At 39.5% G+C, this 16,795-nt stretch overlaps 1 protein-coding gene across 1 annotated transcript; it reads right to left on the bottom strand.

Moving 5' to 3' along the window:
* Positions 1-3,118: 3,118 nt before the first annotated feature.
* Positions 3,119-7,214, bottom strand: LOC102698872 (trace amine-associated receptor 13c-like). Its single transcript, XM_006626262.2, has 3 exons — positions 6,952-7,214; positions 6,046-6,079; positions 3,119-4,099 (listed from the first exon to the last, which is right to left on the bottom strand). Exons 1-3 carry the CDS (start codon positions 7,212-7,214, stop codon positions 3,119-3,121), a joined length of 1,278 nt encoding a protein of 425 aa, XP_006626325.2.
* Between the last annotated feature and the right edge of the window lie 9,581 nt (positions 7,215-16,795).

The raw sequence follows: 16,795 nt of genomic DNA, 5'->3' as shown, positions 1-16,795 counted from the left end.
CCCTCCCCGACGGACAGACTGATAAAGAAATTTCGAAGTGTTAACTATCCAGCCATTGCAAGCCACTGCAGCAGTGACAAATAAATATAAAATATTTTACAATATTTCACGTTTCCCATCCTTGTGAAACAATCATGACGTTCTTATCCAATCAAATGTTCGATGTTTTTTTTTTTTTTTTAAACCTTGATCTTGACATGCAGGTAGAGTTAACCACTTAAAATTTAAAAGGTTAGTAATAATATCTTCCAATGTCGCATTAACAGTGGAATGTTCTTACAAGTGTAGAAAGAGGCGATACAGAATGTGTCTCCTCTATAACTCTTCAGTTTACAGAGAAATTCCACCACAGTCACACAACATTGTCCAATAATACTCTCCTTGTGTCTAATTTCTAGTTTAGCGGGATTTGCGCGATAAGCACATTGTTTAATGGGGATGACATAACCCACGTCTACTGTATATCACTGTACGACACAGGTTTGAGTCGGAGTGTCTGTTAATAAAACAGAGTGCCTTCCAATACATATAACTACTGCATGATTTCTTTATCCGTTTCAGCTAAATGAGGGGAATTAAATCAGTCAGAATCTCAGAGTGCCAAATGAAAAATAACCCTTCTTCCCTCCTTTATTGAACTTAAAGAATTGTTGTGAAGAAATCCTTAATCACAATATCATCACTTAATTTATCCAGATACACAAATTCATGCCAGAGCCAACAACAAGCTATAATACAACATTTATCTTTTTACAATAACAGCAATAAAACGATAAAACGTTAATTCTTATGCATAAAATATTTATGCATAATTAAAATATTTATGATGAAGGTGGAAGGTTGTGTACTTTTGTCCAGCTGAGTAATCTTGCTTTGATAAAATGTAAAGATTTTTTAAAGTATAATGATTAACATGCTGTAAAACACAGCCTTTTCTGGCGTCATCTCAAATGCTGTACATGAGATGTTAAGCTTTATTACAGTAGCTCCACCTGGCGGTTTTACAAGGTGCTTCCGGATACTACTATCATAATTCAATTTGCATGCAGTATAATGCGGTATGATGCACCATGCTTACTGCATTTTGATGCAGCGTACGCCGTGCATTTTAAATGGCTGGATCTGTATATCTCAGTATGCTAAATATTAAAATATGAATATTGTAGCGTTCTCATCAGGCATCAAGCACCAAGCAGACAAACAGTGGGGCTGGCGATGTCAGCCCCAGAAGAGCATGCTGGGATAGGTAGGGATTTGTCTTGGATAAGTGGGAACTGTCAGGGACATTGCTAACTCCTGGATCTTGGGGGGAAGGACAAGGGTTTGTTACGTGGTATGTGAGCATACGTGTGTGGTTGTCTTATGTTTCCCTGTCTGGGCTTGTGACCTCAGGCTCTCACCCTGACCTTCTCCTGGCTTTTGTCAGCCGGGACCCCCACATTCACTCTGTGTTGAGGTGGCTTCCTTTTTGCTGGCTGGTGAGAGTTTTATTTTTTTTCCATTTCCCACTGTTCTGCATGTTTATTTATAGATCACAAATGTTCTCCCTTAATTATTATGGTGAAAGAGATTGTTCTTTAAGGAAATCACATTTATAGAGAGCTGACTTGTATCAGCTTCACTGTAAGTTACAGTAGACAACTTTGAAAGTGATACAAGTCATGTCTCTTTGTTTTATTACATGCTTATTTGATTTTAAATACACTGTTTTTAAACCATTGTTAATCTCTTAATATTACTGTACAATATATTTAGCACAGGGAAGCACTAATGGGTTAATAAACATTTATTTTTTATTATCACAATATGAATTGTGTGACAGCATACAAATGTATTTTCCTTGTAGAATTACTATTTACATTTGATAAAAAAACAGTAACATCTGACAATATTCAAAAAATAGGACAGACAAATGCAAGTGACTAAAATGTATTTAAAAGGCTAAAACAATTAAACAAAACTTTTAAATATGTTTCTGTGTATTCCACATTGTTTTACTCAGTATCTCAGCCCAGTGAGTGAATGATGGCCTTGAACAGTTTCTGTGATATTTGGACATTAGTCATCATCTGAAATAACCTTCCTTTAATTGCAGGGTAGACACACTCACACCAGAGCCGATTTTCCCAGGAGTCAATTAACCTACATATACAGTATGCCTTTGGACTGTAAAAGGAAAAGTGACAGTATTCACTTTTGTTAAAATATATTGACTATAACTTTTGTTATTGTCTACCTCATAGGTTATATTATTCTCATATACAGTAGTTAATCACCTTTATATTGTCAGCTATACATAAATATGCAATTACTATTGAGAATTAAGCTTCATCAAATGTGTTTAGCACCATAGATTAACTTTTTGAGAATTTTAGTGAATACAGGAGTTTTTTACTCAAAGATCTATTAGCCCACAGAGCTGGGCTGGGTTGTTAAGAGTCAGCTTTCCTTCAGTTGGTTGTGAGCAAATGGAGACTGTGATAACCAATTTTCCAGTTTTTTTTACTTACCAGAAATCTACGAGCAGGAATTTAGTTTAAGGCAAAAGGTTGTTATATACAACTTGAATTTGAAGATTATTTTTAATACAAAGCAGAAAAGACCACATAGCATGAAAAATAAAAAGTTTATTATAGTTTGCAGCTTTTAACAGACATACTGTAAAACAAAGCAAAGTTGCTGTGTCCTCAAACCAAAAAGAATTAAACTTACTTTCCTTATGTAACACAAATGTTCCCTCAGAACTCTGGGTTCTTATTTGAATAGTGTTTTGCATGGAACTAGATAGTTTACAGTAATTTAAACTATAGTTAGGAAAAAGTGATTAAACAAGTACCTTCATTACATACATGTGAAATTCAGTCTTTTAGTTGCCTAAAGAACTTAAAATGTGTACATATTATATTTTATTAAGGTATCTTTACATTCAAGGATAGTAAGATTCAATCTATAAATCTATACTTTTATATATTAAAACCCACAAATTACATGCTAAATTAAAATATAACTGTTTATAGTATTTTTTCTCAAGAAAGTAAATGAGAAAGAAAAAGAGATAAAGAAGAAACACATCTTAATCCCAGAATACAGCAAGCAGAAAGTGAAGGAATGAAAATTGTTAATGTTTTTCTGGGAATAGGTTAATCAAAGAAGATGCTGGACTACATATTTTGAAAGTTACAATGAGTTTCAATGACTTTTGAAACCAGGGGTAAAACAAACCATAAATAACAGGATTCACAGAAGAATTAAAATACACCAGAAAAGAGAGAAAATTCATTAGCACAGAAGAAGACAAATTCATATTTGCTTCCACAATAATACAGATATAATATGGGACCCAACATAGAAGAAAACCTAGAACAACAATACCTAATGTTTTTGCAGCTTTTCTTTCAGATTTCTTGGGGATTGTTCTTTGGACCCCAGTGGTTGAATGTATTTGATCTGCAGCACATCTGATGGCTTGTGCGTGTTTTCTAGCAACTATAAAGATTTTTAAGTAAAGTGTTAACATTATAGAACAAGGCACAACAAATGTAATCAGTAGGTCAGCTGTTCCCCAGTTTTTATTGACTGAAAGTAGGCAGTCACCAAGGCAAGCATTCAGTTTTGCAGATCTGCCTATATTTTCATTACAATAAATGAGTGCAACATTATACAGCAGTGACACTAACCAGCTCAACAGTATGAATAAGCATGGTATTTTAATAGTTATTTTGGTGGAATAAAGCAATGGATCACATACTGCAAAATATCGATCAATTGCTACAAATACTAAATTACTGATCGAAACTGAGGTCAATACAAACACAAAAATGTTATAAAGTGTGCAGAATGTTTCCCCAAAATACCAGCATGTTTCTATTAGTTCAATTAAAGAGAAAGGCATCACCATGACTCCAACCAGAAAGTCTGCCACAGTCAGGGAGAGCAGGAGGAGGTTGGTTGGTGTGTGGAGCTGCTTGAAGTGAGAGATAGAGATGATCACCACCAGGTTTCCACACACTGTCAGCATCACCACTGCCACTGCAGAAATATACATCACCACATACACAGCTGGAGATCGGACTTCTTTAGAGCAGGACAAATTATATTGCTGATAACAATAATTCAATGTTTTAAACTCTTGTAGCTCATGTAATTCCAGTAATTTGTAATCCATTAAAAAATCTTTTTAGAGTTGATATAAGATCCAAGGAAATTAAAGAAAAATGTTTATATATATATATACAGTACGTTAACAAGCAGGACACTCAATTTTGAAATAAAAGGTTAAGATAATACTAGTTTGAAACCAGTCACTTTCCAAATGCGCCTTGTTTTTTCCTGTATTTATGATAACAGGGGGTGTACTGGTCCTGCCTGTAATCAGCAGGGGTTGATGGTGACTGTTCCTCACTCTAATGACTCTTATTCTACTGGGAATAGTGGGAGGACCATAAAGCATACTCGCCAAGCTCAGATTAAACTAAAATGAAAAATGAGAAAACACAGATGGTAGACAGAGAGAAACTACAGTTTGCTTAAGTAAAGAAAAAAACATAAGAAAGCATTTTCTATCTCATTTCAAATGTTATTCACAGATCATTTGTGGCTGCACATGAAATATCACCTAAGATTGTCTTACATATATGTAACATATATGGACATTCCTCCATTTTGATTGAAATACCTCCTCAATTAATGATGTATGCCTTATTAAAATTGACATGAATAATTACTAAAAGGCAAATGTACATTTATTAGATTAATGCCATATTCAGATAAATTGCTTTCCAAAATCCTTTCCTTTCCAATCGTGTCACGTCATGTCACCTGTTTTTTAACTGCTTCAATTAATACACTGTCATTAGGGAGCCAGTGCCTATCCTAGCAAGCAAAGGGCACAAGGCAGGATATACCATGGATGGGACAGTAGTTCATCACTGGGCACACACAGACACAAGCACACACATGCTCACACCAGTGCCAATTTTCCCAGAAGTCAATTAATCTGCCAGTATGTCTTTGGACTCTATCATATAAACTCTATGCAGATAGCAACCCAAAAACTGAAACTAGGACCCCAGCCCTGTGAGGCAACAATGTTGCCTACTGTGCCACTGTGACGCCTCAATTTGTCCCATTTTGTTAAATCACAAATTACATACAGTATGTGTATTTTAAGTTAATATGTTTTGATTCAGCTATAAACTGAATGTTTTAATGGGAGAAAGTAGTTTTGCAAAATGTAAAATCCAAAACAAAAATATACATTAAGTACAGTTAATACATGGTGGGAGCAACTTTTTTGGATAAATACTGGATCTACAAACCTTGCATCATGGTATGGTGCTATTTTTGTCCATTCTTGTCCTTCATTTTTCTGGTCAAGCTCTGTCCATTTGTTTGGGGAGAGATGATGGACAAATATTTCCTAGTCTTGCCAAAGATTTTCAATCGGCTTCAAGTGTGGACTTTTACTGGACCACTCAGGGACATCCACTTTGTTCTTATTAATACACACCATTAATGTAGGTTTGCGATTTTTTCAAGGTTTAATTGTCATTCCAGTTTAAGGGCTTTAGGAGACTGAGGCAGGTTTTTCTCTAAGACTTTTGTGTCATTTACTTCCTTTCATTTTCCTGTTAGTCTTGACAATCTGAACTCATGGTGCATGGCAACTTGTTCAATACGGACCTCCAAGCAGTCCTGTGAACAACTGCAGCAGCTGGACTCAAACTGCACCTGGAAAAATGTGAACTGATGAGAAAAAAGGTGCTTTTCCTTGTGCACAAGGTGAGCAGAGTAGGCCTCACCAGTGCCAAGGACAAGGTTGCCAGTTTCCAAAAGTGGCTGGTGCACAGCTCTCTCAAGCAGTTATGGGGCTTCCTTGGTCTGGCCTCCTTCTATCATCAGTTTGTGCCCAGATTCACCACCATCACTGCCACCCTCTATGAATTAACCCAAAAAGATATGGTCTCATGGGACCTGAGTAGACAGAGGGTCTTCAAGACCCTGAGGGAGGCACTCTGCTCAGCCCCAGTTTTTACCTTGGCCTACCCACAGTTCCATTTCATCCAGGACACAGACGCCACTGCAGAGGGACGAGGTGAGGTTAATTTCGGTAAAATTACAGTTACGGTTAAGAGGGAATGCTGGTGCATCTGGCTGCCGCTCATCTAGTTTTCATTCTTTTTCTTTTCATTAATTTTTCCTTTCTTTTTTACTTTTTTTTCTCTGTTTCCTTCATTTTAATTTTTAGCTGCTCACGTAATCTACAAACAGACTACCACTGTGACTGCTTCAACTGCCGACTACTCACCTTGATTAAGGATTTCCTTCAGGATTCAGGATCCAGGAATTCTTTCCCGGTTTTTGTCGCAACATTCCGGATTCCATTCCAAAATGTTTCTAAGGTACTCCCCATTGCAAGTACAGCAAATGAAACAGAATTATTTCATGGAAAAAACCTGTATGATTACTGCCGTAATATTGCAATCCTGCGACCAATTTGTTACATTCACATTCATATTTTGATTCACATTGAACTTCACTATGCAGCACTGTGGTGGCGAGTGGCATGGAAACACTGACATGCTCTCCAAGAGAACCTTCACTAAGACTGGATGGATGCACTGCACAAAATGTGAGGCAATAGACGAAGGTCAAGAGCCGTATCAGGCTACAAGATGCAGGATATGGGTTCCTGACCTTCCGCCAGTTGATAAATACAATTATCACAATTCAAAATTGAAAACAGTCTGAAAGTGATGATTATCCATTAAGGCTTTTAAAGCTGAATTCGCACAACAAAGTTAGTACAGGCCTCATGGGTGTTACCCCCCCCCCCCCCCGTTGCTATAACCTGTCCTGGCTCTGAAACTTCAATAATCCAGTATTTCCACAGGAGCTTAAAGGGACAGGTTTTAGCATTTTCACTTCAGCCCTTAAACAGGGCCCACAGACCTTTTCCAGTGCTCCTTTGCCATGGAAAAAACGCACTTGGCTATGTCATGCTTCATTTTTCCTCTGAGGTTCACAAGGATTCTCTCCCCCAGTTTCTTCGACCCCCCTCTGTTGTGCTGGTTGAGAGTATTCCTCGCTTTCCACACTCCTTGTTTTGTGAGGGACACCAGCAGCCACAGCAGGTATTGCATCCTTTTGTCCATTCCAGTCAGTGCCAGCCCCAGCAGGATGCACTGGTAACTTAGCACTGTTCCCACTCCCATTGTTCATTCTGCCCTGTGGTGAAAGGGCGGCTCCAGAAAATGTGCTCCTCAACAAAACACTTGTCCCAGGAGCAGTGTGAGTTCCTGATGTGCCAGTAAAGCAGCCAGCTTCCAGTTTTGGTCCTTCAACTTGTTGTCCAGTTCCTTTGGCTGTGTCCTTTCCCCAGTTTCTTTCCAGCAACCAGTTGCCCTCTCACCTCCTTATGAGAGGTTGGTTCTATGGTTGGTGCAGAGCTCTGTCTGTCTCTTGGCCTCATACCTTTGCCTTCACATGACAGTGTGGGAATAGGTTCCTGATTGCTTTCTGCTTTCAGTCCAGTGTTTGAACACTGCATTAGTTGCATAAATGGGAGGAAGAACCTCAACCTGTCAAAGTACTGGTACTTGTGGCTGATTGGGTCCTGTAACCCTGACAGAGTTTGCAGAAGATGCAAGTTTCAAAGGAAAATGCAACACATCTCCCCTTTCCTCAACCACATGGCACATCCGGTTTCTTATGATGTAGTCGTTCCCTAGATGAACTTGAAGACCATTCCTTGCAGCGCTTGTCTGAGTCTGGCCAGCAGCCGGTCCACCATGGCCAGGTAAACTGAAGTCTGCTTTTAACACCATCACTTTCCTCATGAGGGTCAGCAACCTCATTTTCTAGACTTAGCATTGCATTCACCTTGGCGGTCCTCTCTGTCTTGTTCATGGTCTTGTTGTCCTAGATCTGGCACAAAACCTTTAGTATCTTGAGGGGCTCCGTGCAGAACTCGAGAGCTTCCAGCACCATGTTTCTATCCCTCCAGGATCTGAAGAACTGACCTTGCTCCTTCTACGGTTTAGTTTTGAGCTCAAGATCCTGAAGTATGACTACATAACCTGCAGTGCTCTCTGAAACCCCCTTTCTAAGCTCAGAAACAGCGTCATGTCACCTGCATACTGGGTGATCTTCAGGACTTTCCCCATGCCTCCCTGTATCGCCAAGCGATTGATGGCCAGCTCTTCCCACTTCAGAGTACAGTATCTTTACCCACCAGCTGAAAGTTTCTCTGAATCTGAAGTGCTCCAGCAATCTGAATAGATAGCTGTGGTTTACTCCGTCAAAGACTTTCTCCTGGTTCAGGCTCACTATCATCATGTGCACATTTCGGTCCTTGGCCCAATGGCGATGGTATATTGAGTGAGCTGGAGGTTTCAGCTGACAGATTGTCCCTCCACTCCAAATGTCTTTTCACTGTTTTATGTGGGCAGGGCTGTCCTCAGTCTGCTGACCAGTAGCTTGAACAAGATCTTAACATCCAGGCAAAACGTTTGGGCTTCCAATTTTGGAGGTTAGCCACTCCCCGAAGAGTAGAGGGATGATGCCTTTCCAAATCCTACATCTGAGTTTTCCCTGGCGGAATATTTGTTGTGCCACTGCATTCACTATGTCTGCCAGGGTTTCCCAAAATAGGGGAGAAGGTAAACAAGGAGCTCCAGTGGAACAAAGAGGAGAAAATCCCAGAGAGAATGGCTGAAAGTCTGCTCATCATAGATGAGAACTGCCTGACCCCTTATGAGAGTGAGGCAGAAATAATAAGGAAAACGTCCAGCCAGTGATCTCTCTTTCTACTCCCCAGCTAAACCACGAAACAGCCCTGTGTATTCCCCCCAGTCTTGAATGACAGGAGTTATATTTAAGGCAACACCAAATATAGGAATATATAACTCTGGTCCATTTAAAATATAAGCTCAATTGGCAAATAATTTTAATAAAAATCTGTCGTACCAGTAAAGTTTACTTTCACGTCTGCTAGTGTCAGGATGTTAAGATACTGAGTGAAAAAACAATTTTTCTCTACGTGGCCTCCCTGTCATTCTCAGTATGTTTCGTATAGGAACCACCTGAGGAATGAAAGAGACAAGCTGACATTCTTGAAAGAACGCTGTAGTGTAGGAGAACTTACACTCTTACAGGATGGGAATCTTCCTTGAGACATGAAGGTGAGTGTCACCTTCAGTGTTGTGTAGGGCTAGCTCCTCGTCGCAGACATTGACTGCAGAGGACAGAAGATGAGAGCGATTAACGTCAAAGCTCTAACTGCATCCTCAGAATGGAAGGAAATGTTCGCTTACCTGGCTGACTGCTGCACAACAAACAGGCAGGTTATACTCACTGGTGACTTAAATGTAGACTGTGAGAAGGAGGGTGACACCAGTTCAGCAGAGCTAGAGTCATTGCTCAAGCAATTCTCCTTGGAGGACGGTTTTCAGAGGTGTTGCCCAAATGATGCAGGAATGACTTGGAGAAACTTCAGGGAACTGTGCAGTCGCCTGGATTACATCTTTGTGCATGTGACCTGCTCTCTAGAGCCCACAGTTCTGCCCCAGTTTTGATATTCTGACCACGACTGCATGTTAGTGATGGCTAATGTCAACATGCTGGCATTTGGTCAGTGGTTTTGGAAGCAGAATTGGGAGATATGGGAGGAAGACAGCTCCAGACCACTGCTCAGAGAACATTACGAGGGACAAATGGTGGCTATAGCTCGGTAGTGGAGTGTTAGGAAGCAGTGAAGGAGAGGACCAGAACCCTGCCAGCACAGACCTACTGTAGAAGGAAGGCGGCCAGGGAAACTATGTGTCTCAAGAAACAGCTGGAGGATGAATACAGCTCAGCTAACAGGAGAGGAGCATTCCATTCAGCAAGGAATTCTACTCCTGCTTCTGGGGGTGAGTAAGCGTTAGCACCTTACCTGGGGGGGTAAATACTTCCTATATTGGGGAGACTGGCTCAGTGGTCTGTACCTAGCATCCGGGACAGTGTGTTAAAGCAGAGTCCAGGCAAGTTCTGGAAAATGATGTTGGAATAAGGCAGTGGTTCTCAAACTTTTTGGACCAAGTACCACCCCTAATCCAACCAAAGTATCCAAGTACCACCTACAAGTCATCATCTCATAGGAACCCCAGAAATTATCAATGACCAACATGAGCGCATGTGCACACACACTCACACATACATATAATAAATATTATAATAATAAACTTTGTTTGATATATTAAAATGTGGCTTCTCAAAGTGTTTTACAGAAAAAAAAACAACACATAAAAATAAAAAAGCACCATTTCAGTGAGAGAGGTGAGCCTGTTTAGTCGACCAAAGCAGATGTGAATTAATTTTTCGAGCCTTGATACAATTCACAACAGTCTAACAGATTTTAAATCGTCAGTCATTTTCTTGACGGCAAAGGTCTCGCGGTGGATGTTGCAATGAAACCATTAATTTCTGGAGCAACCTCTCTAATTCGTGCAACTACACCGCTGTGTCAGCTTGTCATTGCTCTAGCACCGTCTGTACAAACTCCAACACAGTTTATCCAGTCGATGCCATTCTCTTCGATAAATTCATTCAGCAGCTGAAATACGTGCTCTCCTGTAGTTCCTGTTGGTAGCGGTTTACAGAACAGAAAGTCCTCACGGGACATACCCTCAAACTCATATCTAACGTAAACGAGCAAATTGGCCAAATCGACTACAGACTCATCTAATTGCAGTGAAAAACATCTGCTCATCTTAACGCGTTCTGTCGGCGTACTTTTGATATAATCCTTCATTTCAATAATTCTATGAATGACTGTGTCTTTCGGGGGGGGAGGCAGGAGGTCGAGCTGTTCAGCAGCTTTTTCTCTACACATAATAGTGTGGGGCTTACCTGCTTTAGCAATCCGCAAGCTTGCATTTTTCCACGTTTTCGTTTTTATTTCAGTGTTTATTTTATTTTATTAAATATTTTATTTAATGCGCATGGGAGAGAAACACAGAGACGCTCGGTGTATTTTTCTCAAATTAACTTAGAACAGTTCTTTAATATTTTTCTGTTATTTTTCACGCTTTCCTGTGCTCACAAGATTACCAGCGTTCGTAGCACGCATTTCTATGCATTTCCGTGTTTACAACGTTGGCATTGTTCCAAAATCACGCACATTCTCCTTTTTCCCTGTTTGCTGGAGATACAGTAGCTTTTTTAAATACAATTGGTCACTTGCGTCCGTAGCACGCATTCCTATAGAGTGGTATAGAATTACAGAGTATCTCTTGTGTCCACTGAAGTATTAGCGCGCACTGTATCGTAGTACGTAGGCTGCGTATTCGACACGTATAAAAATACAAAATATGAAAACCCGTCCCGATTTTTTCAGCGCACACAACACAGTTCCAGGGTCATTTGGCGTACCACTTGGCGGCACGCCACGTACCACTGCCGGTACGCGTACCAGTTTGAGAACCACTGGAATAAGGAATCGGGAACAGGATTTTGCTAGAACAAGTTTGTAAGAACTGAGAGACACAAAAGACTGAGTGCAGCATAACTGTAGGTGGTAGCTCAAATGACAGAGCATCTTCCCCATGGACGTTCAGGTGTTTTATACTGAATGTGTTCAGGTTTGATTAGATGAGGAGCCAGCTTAGTAGAAGGAGAGGCAAAATTAGCGCACAACCTGAGTGTGTAAAATTATTGTTATTGTAGTAGTTTCCCTGACCATCAGCTCCAAAGCCCCACTTATGCACTCCATTGCCCCTGCCCATTATTGAAGAGGTCTCACGCATTGTGATGGATCTCCTAGGACCCCTGCCTTAAACGTCTAGAAGGCATGAATATATCCTAGTAGTTGTCAATTATACCTTCCAATACCCTGAGACCGTCCCCCCTACAGAGGGCTGTCAGTAGTGCGATTGCCAAGAAGGTGTTCAATTTATTTACATGTGTCAACTTACCTAGAGAGATCCTGACAGACCAGGGAACCCCATTCACCTCCCTCCTCATGCAGAAAGTTGCAGATTTTCTTCAAATGAAAATGATAACTTCATCTGTATACCACCCTCTAAAGGTCAGAGTGGTGGAACGCTTTAACAGGACTCTGCAGCAGATGTTAAAGAACGTGGTTCAATCTGGGATCAACGCCTGACCCTTTAGTGTTCGCATTCAGGGAAGTGCCACAAGCCTCAACAGGGTTCTTCACATTCAAATTACTTTATGGGAGACAGTCCTGGAGTATCCTGAATGTAGCTGGAGAGTTCTGGGAAAGTCTGGGTCTTACCGCTCTCCTTCACCATCTGCTCTCCATTTTACTGGGGCCTACACATCTCATGCAACATCCCATAGAGACACCACCTGGAGTTGTTATGAGAATAGCACGATATCATATACCCAAAGCAAGTGTAAAAAAAAATCAGTCAGGAGATACAGAAGATGCTGGACCTGGTCCAGCACCATTGTCCTGATACCTAAACCTGATGGTACCTTGTGCTTTTGCAAACGACTTCAGGAAGATACCCCTTGGATTGATAAACTACTGGATAAACTAGGGAAGGTGAAATACATCACCACCTTAGGTTTAACAAAAGGGTGTTGGTAGATTCCCCTGACCACTACAGCCAAGCTAATAACTGCTTTTGTGACTTCCTCGGGTATAAGATACTCTCCCTTGGTCTTCTCAGGGCTCTGGCCACCTTCCAACAACAGATGGACTGTCTCTTAAGACCCCGTCTTCAGTATGTGACTGCTTACCTTGACAATGTGGTAATACTTAGAGAAGATTGGCTGGCCTTTACATTTAGAGCACTGCCAAGTGGTACTCTCCTCCCCGGAAGATGCAGGATTCCATGCTAACCCTGTGAAAAGCCTGGTATCTAGGATATGTAATGGGTGAGGGCCAAATCCGGCACCAGATCGACAAGGTCAAGGCCATCCGAGACTGGCCGGTTCCACAGATGAAGACACATGTGAGGTCTTTTCTGGGGCTAGCAAATTACTAGCCAGTTTATTTCTCAATTTAGTAGGCCTGTTCTTCCTCCACACTGATGCTTCAGATTTTGTCCCAGGAATTTGATGGGTTGGAGCATCCTGTCATGGTTTTAAGCCACACATTTCTCCACACATGAAGGAGCAGAGATATTCCATAGTGGAAAAGGAGTGTCTGGCCATGAAATTGTAGTTGATGGAGGAGACCTGACAATCTGCCTGACAAGTCCTCAGGAAGCTGGCAGAGGTGGTGGAGACCAAGAGGCAGGAAGCAAAGGGAAATAGTCCTCCACCACCTGCAGCACAGCAAGTTTTATCTGTCAGACAAAGTCAAGAGGTGGGGCAGTGCAGACGGAGGGTAACATCAAAGATCCTCAAACCAGGAGGGGAGTACCTTGACAGGCAGCTACAATTTCCTAGGGAAGTCTGCAGCACCGCGTTGCATCCTGATATAGTGGTGTGGGCAGAAGACACCAAGACAGTACTCCTCATTTTTTCAAAAAAATGTTTGTTAAAACAAAAGTCATGGCTCCAGCTGGATTCGAACACACAACGTGTGATGTGGGAGTTAGGAACCTAACCCACAGCACCACTGGCAAGGTCGCATGAGGAGTGTTGAAAAAGCCCTACAAACATTATCAACAGACATCGTACAGCGTGTACTATTCTTGTGTTGCGGTACATGAATATAATTATATCGTTATTAATTTCCTTAGATACGTGATTCCATATTATATTCCCTTTTAATCAAATTCTAAAAGTATGCTTGTTGACTCCGGTATCACGTTAGTTAAAGACTTCAATGCTTAAAATGTTTAGGGAGAAATGGAATACTGGTGTGTATGTTTTCTTTAAAGTACCGAGACCAGCCATATACTGTATGTTTATGTTCCAAAATTAATATCGTTTATGGCCTTCACACGCGTTACAGTACGGTCCTATTCTTTTTAATGCTCAGCTACTAAGATTTCCCTTCAGTGGTAGCCAATTACCTCCCGTACGTGTCTGTGCCGCACACTTTGTATGGCTGCATCTGCATCTCGCTATTTAAAAAATAAACCAAAGCAACGGTCTGTCCAGGATTTGAGCTGCTCTCCTTCCGAGTAGCAGGCTGTTATCTTTACTGCTGTGCTAAACTGCTGCATGGGCACAATGCATTACATTATAGTCTATGAGTGTTTCATCATTACTGTTTTAAAAGTCATTAAAAAACAAATGTAAAAATGTTTCCAAAATATCCACATTTTTTTAACTGTCAAAATTTCTTGTTACATGATTCCATATGAATATTCCCTATCAAGTGGTATTATTATATCCGTATTTTTTTTTACCACAGCAACAGCAAGTGTTCTTATTACATACTGTTAGAAAAGGATAAAACATTATAGCTTTATATGAAGTATAGAAACTTTATAGTTAAAACAAGCACACCAAAACATTCCAAAATTACCACCATAAGTAACCGAGTTACAGATTTTGATGCATGAAATATTTATGAAAAGGTAGAATACTTTTGCATACTTTGGTTTTTATATTACGCTACAACTACCATCTATTGTATGTACATTGGGTAAACATTACATATAGTGTACTGGTTTAAAGCCACTACAGTACAGTATTGTGAAATATACTGTTCATAATCTAAATTAATTAAATTGTTTCCTGAATACTCATTGTTGAAATTTTCAATAAGACAAAATATAGAATATCTTAATGAAGATGTAAATTTGAAAGAAGCAAATTGTATTCAAAACAAGCTACTGTATAGTTGTAATAAACAATGATTTTTTATATATATATCCAACTGAATAATTTCATTCCTGTAAAATAGCCCTACTTATTTTTGCTAATTAATTTAATACTTAATATTCTGTCATAAACAGTTTAAAATGAAAAAAACTCTAAACAGTATGCAACTTTCAATTCTACAACTGGAAAAAGATTGTCCATCATTGACTGGGGTTCAAAACCAGACATTTTCTGGCAACAGCCCAATGCTTCTGCACTCCATGTTAAGCATCCACTGCTCCACCTGGTGGTTTTACAAAGTAGTGCAGTCAGACAACTGAATTTTTTTTTTTAATTTGTAGCACACTGCGATGCCTCGAGGTGTGCGTGGTGCAATATACTGCATTAGGTGGCTTGCATTTTGAATGGCTGCATCTGTATTTGACAACAGAGGTCACTCTATAGAGTGTTTAACACCTGTGGCACTTGAAACTTTTCTAGATTCAAAGCGGTGGGGATGTTTGCTTTGTGATCTATGATCAAAGCCATCATAAAGTTTACCTTGGTTTACCTAATATGATTAGTTTCAGGGTAAATGATTGTGTCAGTCAGCAGTCCAGAATAGACCATGTAAGATCAGATCAGAGTTAAAACCTGAAGCTTGTGCCAGGCTAGAACTGACCCTACTTCATGATCATGCAAAACAAAATCCCGATTGGATCTCGGTATCTGAATCTTGCTAAGAGAGCTTGCTATTCTGTATCTTTTACAGAACTTGGAGTTACTGAGTGAGGAATCCCTCAGTTTAATACTGCCTCTCCTGCTAGTGTGTGCATTTTAGAATAGGGAGTTAGACTCCCATTTATTTTGTGGCATATGGGTTAGAAAGAGAGATTTAACTGCAGGTTGTATTGCATTTAGTTAGAAGGCAGCTTATCTCTTCTTGGGTCAATGTGGGCATTATTCAAGAGTTAAGTATTTGGTAGCAGCCTTTGTTTTTTTTTTTGGGTGGACTAGACATAGGACTCTGAAACACCTTGTTTGTGAACTTGTAAATACAGTAATATGTGTGTTGTATGTTTATGTTCGGTGCACGGTAGTGAGCATTACTGTTATTGTTAATAAATATTTGTTTAACCAAGTATGCCTGAATTATTACCGTTTTGCTCAAAGCTGTGCTAGAGAACAAATAATTCACATGCCTCTAACTATACTAACTGCTCGGGTATATTTATTGCAGAAATCTAAACAAGGTAGGGGTCATAATACTTTTATTATGGACTAATCTGCTTGATCAGTTATTGATTTTGTCTATTGTCATAACTCCCCTCTCATTTGTAACAATATTAATATCTTTGTAATTTCCAAGTCTGCTGTCAGCTGTTATATAAAGCAAATGCATTCATTTATTTTATTATTATTTTTTGTTTTGTTTGTCAAATTTTGTGATATGCCACCATGAAGGTGTAATCAGCTGAAATGTTTCACATACATTATGTGACACCATGATTTAATCTCTAAACAGCTAAAATATTGTTATTTAAATTTGATTAGCTTTAATTATTACTCACATTTTTTATAAAAATGTATCATTTTAGTTGGTTCTCTGCCCTACTGCAGGGATTGTTTGGCAAAGGTGTACTAAAATATTAATAAAAATGTACTTGTATAGAAGTATGCTTTTTAACATGCATCTTTCTGTGCATGTTTGTGATGAAAGAGAGTTCAAAACCATGGGAACAAAAGAAAAAGTAAATCTTTAACACCAGATACACTGAAAAAACACAGGGTTTTGTTTACTTATATGACTAAATACAGTTTCTTAAGGTGACAATTTTGAATATGGTTTTAATTAATAAGTGAAATGTGATAAAACTGTGAAGAAAGAAAAGCAATGACCTGGTCATTGAAGTGTAGCAACAGATTTTCAAAGCTTTGTCCTTTACACAGTATTTTTGTAAAGTTGATTCACAAGTATCACAGTTTTTCATAACATAACAAAAATGTGGATTTTATGCTGTTTACGAGTATAAAAGTTAAATGTATAACAGTGAAAGTTCATCCAGTATTTATTAGCAAAATCATA

This window comes from Lepisosteus oculatus, chromosome 2 (assembly GCF_040954835.1).
Source record: "Lepisosteus oculatus isolate fLepOcu1 chromosome 2, fLepOcu1.hap2, whole genome shotgun sequence".
Classification (NCBI taxonomy): domain Eukaryota; kingdom Metazoa; phylum Chordata; class Actinopteri; order Semionotiformes; family Lepisosteidae; genus Lepisosteus; species Lepisosteus oculatus.
The sequence above is the reverse complement of the archived record's forward strand: the minus strand, read 5'-3'. Positions and strand labels throughout refer to the sequence as shown.

Excerpts from the sequence above, each read along its gene's own strand:
- LOC102698872 (XM_006626262.2), bottom strand. The coding sequence starts at position 7,214 with ATGGGAGTGGGAACAGTGCTAAGTTACCAGTGCATCCTGCTGGGGCTG. Across the intron at positions 6,080-6,951 it reads GCAAAGGAGCACTGGAAAAG|TGGCGTCTGTGTCCTGGATG; the intron begins GTCTGTGGGCCC and ends GTCCCTCTGCAG. Across the intron at positions 4,100-6,045 it reads TGGATGAAATGGAACTGTGG|CAATATAATTTGTCCTGCTC; the intron begins GTAGGCCAAGGT and ends TATTGTTATCAG.